At 38.8% G+C, this 6,016-nt stretch overlaps 1 protein-coding gene across 1 annotated transcript in view; it reads left to right on the forward strand.

Annotated features, from left to right (window-relative positions):
* Positions 1-5,364, forward strand: part of LOC138056421 (uncharacterized) — a 5,641-nt gene extending 277 nt beyond the window's left edge. Inside the window, exons 2-7 of the mRNA XM_068902207.1 lie at positions 431-510; positions 639-734; positions 1,028-1,118; positions 3,155-3,190; positions 4,860-4,917; positions 5,207-5,364. Coding sequence (XP_068758308.1) covers positions 431-510; positions 639-734; positions 1,028-1,118; positions 3,155-3,190; positions 4,860-4,917; positions 5,207-5,299 — 454 coding nt within the window. The 3' untranslated portion in view covers positions 5,300-5,364. The remainder of the gene's footprint in view (positions 1-430; positions 511-638; positions 735-1,027; positions 1,119-3,154; positions 3,191-4,859; positions 4,918-5,206) is intronic.
* The last annotated feature ends 652 nt before the right edge of the window (positions 5,365-6,016 follow it).

A 6,016-nucleotide genomic window follows, 5' to 3' on the forward strand; every position in this document is an offset into this window, starting at 1 on the left:
GCAGACATCTATCCGGTTATTCAACAATTATTCGCCGAAGGCGAAGTGATTATCGGTGAATATTAACCGAGACGAAGTCCAGGTAAATTTTCACCGATAATCACTTAGTCTGAGGCGAATAATTGTTTTAGTATAAATACACAGGCCAAATAAGAGGGAAAAAAAAACCTTTTCAACGCGAAATCATCTTCACGTACAGTGGCAAAACGACTACTGACAGCCATTTTGTCCGTCGAGGTGATTATCTGCTGATAATCCGAGATAGCGAGCCAACGAGAGCGCGCGATTTTGTATAGTCACCTGTGTTTTTATACTAAGTATAATTATTAAATGTTTATTAAAATCCAGCGCAAACATGCAAAGTTATGCTTATGAATGGACAAAATGGGCATAATTTTAGCGTCAGTAACATTTCATTGATCATTTGCAGGGCTCTTAGATGGCTGAATAGCCAGAATCAGCAGTGGTTGTTCTGGGTTGCGGAAACATCATCACTAAATGGTAGATTAGGTAAATGTTAATTTCACGCTATTATACATATTGCCCGGAATCAGTATCCACAGTGCTGGCAACGCAAACAGTACTTAGACACTCCTTATAACTACCATCAATAATTGCATGATTTCTCCCCCTTGAAGTTTCCAGCATGTTTAGTGTTCGAAACACTGAGGACTCCATGCTGTTTCTCCTGCCATCAACGACATGGAAGCCAACGCTGGTGAAGGAACTTCATGGTATGTTTTAAAATTTAAATTTCCTTTCGAGGTCGCTCTCTTGTTAAAAAGAAGAATGCATTGCTTTAACACCTTAAATTAAGCATACAAGTGAGTACGCTAAACCTCGTAGCGTCTTCAGTGTCTAATTATAAAGTAAAACACGAGGAAATTTTGCCGCAATGTTTCTCCGTTCTTGATAACCAGCCTTTAGGAAATTCAGATTCAAGAAAAATTTCCACAACCAAACCTTTTTTTTTATGATTGTTAAGAAAAACGTTTTTTTCTTTTGAAAACTGCTTGTCTTTTAACAGATAGCAACATTACGGAAATCGACATCCAGGACAGGTTGTCCGAGGTCTTGGAAAAGATTTGTGACGCCCTCAAGGTGCTGTCGGCGCAAAGGTACATGTAGAATCGACCAATATGTGCCAGTTTATGAGTGATAATCGATTTATTTGTGTAATTGTATGTATGTATTTGCGATGTTATTTTTTAAGAATGTAGCAAACGGGAAGACAAGTCATAGTTTATAGTTTAATTGTTTATTAGTAGGCGAAGAGCCACTCGGTGGAAGTACCACTATTAAAGTCATTATTATTATCATTATTCTTATCGTTATCATTATCATTGTCATTACCGCTATCTTTATTATTATTATTATTATTATTATTATTATTATTATTATTATTATCTTTATTATTAAAGAGTCTTAACAGGGTAACTGTATATTCATGCAAGTGTATATAGGCAATTTTTTTTAGGCCTGCATCTGGGCTCCTGGCCTGCATGTGTTGTGATGCTTGCCAGATGGGGCACAATCGGCAGATGTATAACTGTTAAGGAAAATCTGATAGCCTTGACTACAATTTCGCAGAGAACAACTTGGCAAGTTCCGGGCGGAAAGGGAGGAACAAGATAATAACTTCCGTCAAGCGCAATTGCAGGATCTAGGAAATAACGAAAGTGATCCAAGAAAGGTTGAACGACAGGTAAACATTAATCGCATCTTCAAAGTATAAAAGCGCTGTTACACTGTGAAATGTTTCGTGCAACCTATCTCGCAATGTTTTGGGGACATTGTGGCGGGACAAGTTGCATGAAACAATTCAAGGTGTAACATACCCTGCAACGGAAAAAATCGTTGCGAGACAAGTTGCAAGAGCCGTTGCCTATAGCACAATTAGGCTCTACTTTTCGTGCAACTTGTCGCGCAACGATTTTGGCCGTTGCAGGTGGTAGTGTTTGCCGTAGATGGGTAGATCCAAACAACGTATTAAATGGCTTTAAGCGAAAGCAACAGTGGCTTCCCGGTATTCTTTCCATTCTTACGTACTGCATTGAATATACCGTCTTCATAAACAGATAAACTTAGTTGCAACGACTTTGCAGGATAACGAAAAGAAGGAAAGGAAAGCCCGCTTGTCCGATGAACCAGAGGATGGGGTGACCATCCGAATTCGGGCCGCGAAAGGGACATTGTCAAGGAGATTTAAAAGAGGAGCCCATTTTCAGGTAAGGAACAGCACTTCCTTAAAAAAATATTTAGTCGTTTCAAAGAATATCTAAGTTCAATGAAGGTGTTACGGATTACTTAAGTATTATTTTGTTTTGACTTGCTCCTAATCCGCTAAAAAACTAAACCATAATCATTCCTTTAAATTTTTACGGAACTATTTAATAAATCAGTGCAATGTAACAAAACTCGAAACATGCGTTGCGTACAAACAAGTACGTACAAACAAGTTACGTACAAACAAGTTACGTACAAACAAGTTACGTACAAACAAGTACGTTCATGGTTAATGAAAAGATTTAGACTCCTTGACTCAGAAGTAGAACCGTAACCAACTGAAATATTCACCACATTCTTATGTTTTTCTTCTCAATGGGACAGGAGGTCTACGACTGGGCAGGAACAACTGAAAGTTTGCCCCACTGTTTTACGCTGCACAGAGGGAAACATCTTGTTTCCCACGCAGAAACGGTCAGCGAAGACGAGACGTTAAACCTTACTGAAAGAGTAAGTAGAAAGTAAAAAACGAACTAAATTCACACTAACTAAACGTGTCATTAAAAAATAAAATGAGCACAGCATGAGATTGCATTTTACGTAGGGTACATGGACGTTCTAATGTGTGCCTTCATTGTGTTGAATTTGGAGTCTACATTATGTCAAGTAGTAACTTGTATGAAGAAAACAATTGTAAACCATGTTTAACTAAAAAGCCTTTATAAGCTTTGGTGTGAATGCGGTAACCTTTAAGTTGTTTTCTTTTCATGTAATACACAGCCCTGAGTATCTCATAGTTAAAATTACAAGGAGATCAGGTTTCCTCATGCATTGAATAGTCTAAATAGGCTTCTGTCTTAGCACCCCCTACGCTCGCAGTGCCAAAATGTTGCTGGCATTAATTACTATTTTTCTGTTACTCCTACAGGAGGAGACAGAAATTGAAACATATTTCCACTCTAAGGTTAGGAAATCAACGTAGTAATCTACTTTAAGTTATGTGAACAACGTATGCCTAATAATGAAAAAGATGACTTGTCACACCAATGGCACTCATTTATTCAATGTTAATGGCTTAAAGGGGCTAGGTCACGCTATTTTAGGTAATTTTGTTTAATTTTGTTGATTATGAGCTCTAAACGTGAAATTCGCAGAGCAAGAGTCTTTCATTTGCAAAATCACGCCCACATAACAACAGAGAATGATTTTCAAGCTTTGTAAATGACATTTTGATATAGACTGATATAAATTTGAAAAAAGGTAGGCCGACGTTTTTCAAATTTACCCACATTCAATCCATTTCAATCCTCTCCAGTTTTGTCCATCCATGTCCCTTCTTGGCTTCCCTGTGCCTTGTTAGAGTTCTTCTATAGTTTTGAACAGTTATTTTGATATTTTAGTTAATTCTATGACCATTCGATCGGTGCTGAAAATGCCTAAAATAGCGAGACCTAGCCCCTTTAAACTTTTTTTTTTACCTCGAAAGAGGACTTAATGATTAAAGAAGGATAATTGGGACTAGGCTTTTAGGAAAATACCCTCGGTAGATAGAGTCCCTAATCGAGCCAGGACACTTGGGACCAGGCTCTTCGTGAGCCCGGACACTTGGGACCAGGTTCTTAGGAACGTACTTCGGTAGATAGAGTCCCTAATCGAGCCAGGACACTTGGGACCAGGCTCTTCGTGAGCCCGGACACTTGGGACCAGGTTCTTAGGAACGTACCCCCGATAGATAGAGTCCCTAATCGAGCCAGGACACTTGGGACCAGGCTCTTCGTGAGCCCGGACACTTGGGACCAGGTTCTTAGGAACGTACCCACGGTAGATAGAGTCCCTAATCGAGCCAGGACACTTGGGACCAGGCTCTTCGTGAGCCCGGACACTTGGGACCAGGTTCTTAGGAACGTACCCTCGGTAGATAGAGTCCCTAATCGAGCCAGGACACTTGGGACCAGGCTCTTCGTGAGCCCGGACACTTGGGACCAGGTTCTTAGGAACGTACTTCGGTGGATAGAGTCCCTAATCGAGCCAGGACACTTGGGACCAGGCTCTTCGTGAGCCCGGACACTTGGGACCAGGTTCTTAGGATTCTATCACAGTTTTATCTTTTAGGCATATTGGGGTAGTAAAATAATATATTTTATAATTTCTTACTGGATCGCTCTGGACCAGGCTCTGAGGAATCTATCACCAATACAACGATATGAATTAACGAGGCGGTGAATATGTCCTTCATTTTAAACGTGGTCGCTTGGGGCACCTTCGGTCGATAGACTCACTAATCTAGCCAGAACACTTGAAACCAGGCTCTGCGTGAGCCGGGACGTTTGGGACCAGATTCTTAGAATTCTACCAAACTATAATTTATATGAAAGTTAGGAGTAGCAAGAAGATATATACACAGAAACTTAATTTAACTGGGCAATAATCTTGACGTGAAATCAGTTAACTCGGTTCTTATAATGTCAACATAACCACAGTACATTTGTTTAATTCTTGAACACTTAGTTAGGTAAACTGAAAGGGGGGTATTCTACTCACACGTGTCAAACAGCCATCCTACGTTTAAAGGGTCCGGGATAACTGTTTGACATTTACGGGTAGAATACTTCCCTTTGATTTCCTGTTCGCAGGTTTCCTTCAGAGGAAATTACTTTTACAGAGAAGGTGCATTGTCACAAACCCTGGAAGGTAAGAACTTTTCATTTAATTGAATTTGAAAAAATTCTCAACTCGGAAGGTTCTTGGGACCATTTAAGGCTACGATTTTCCTTTTATAACGCCATCATGTAGCCAAGACTTACATAACTCCCCAACAAGTGGTTGTGCTATAGATTATTTGTTTCCTTATTTTTTGTGCCTCTTCGGCATTTATTTAAAGCTAAATACTGTTAAAAATCGACAGGGAGGTCTTTGTGTGTTTGGGAGAGAAATTGTACGATTTAAGGATAGAGTAACACAGCTTTTATTTTCATTGCAGATGCCGAAACGGATGCCAAAGAAGATGAAGAAGATAAGATCGAAGAAGATGAGAAGAATGATGGAAATAACGAGGGGCCGGACACGTCTTTAGAAAGGAAAAAAAGGAAAAGAAAAAACAACAGAACAACAGCGCAAAGACTGAAGAAAAAGAAAGAGAAGGAAATAGCAAGACTGACAATTGATTTGTAATGGTAATGGTAATGTCAGAATTGGACTACACTCAGTCTTCTTACTAATTATTCATAAAAAATTGCAATTTCCGAGAAAAGAAGAGCGAAGTTATGAAAGAAAGGGAAAAATTGCAATGAAAGACTGACAAAGGAGGTGTAAATTGATTAAGGACGGTGGTTACTATTGTTATTGCGCATACGTTCTGCGCATCTCGAGATATACGGATTTCATATAGGCGATGCTTACTAATACAGGGATATTTGCGCAGTTTTAAATTATGCAAAAAAGTAGATCTTAGTAAGTACTATTGGAATCCATTAAAGCTTCAATTTGAAAAAGAACGCCATACATGGCTTCGCATTTTAAAGCTTTTTACAAACATTGTTTATGAATTATCTTTGAAAAATGCGTGGTTACCCCCAATTTTCTTTTTCCATATTTTAATAACACTTTTTAAGAGATTCATTTCCGGCATAACACGGGTATATTTTTGCGTGGTTCAAAACTATTCGGATAAAGTAGAAATAAGCAAGTGCTCTTGGTATCCAAAAAGAAAATTGGGGATAACCACGTATTTTTCAGAAATAATTAAGCTTCAATTTGAAAAAGAACGCCATTGTTTTGTATTTTAAAGCTT

Source organism: Montipora capricornis, chromosome 7 (assembly GCF_036669925.1).
Source record: "Montipora capricornis isolate CH-2021 chromosome 7, ASM3666992v2, whole genome shotgun sequence".
NCBI lineage: Eukaryota > Metazoa > Cnidaria > Anthozoa > Scleractinia > Acroporidae > Montipora > Montipora capricornis.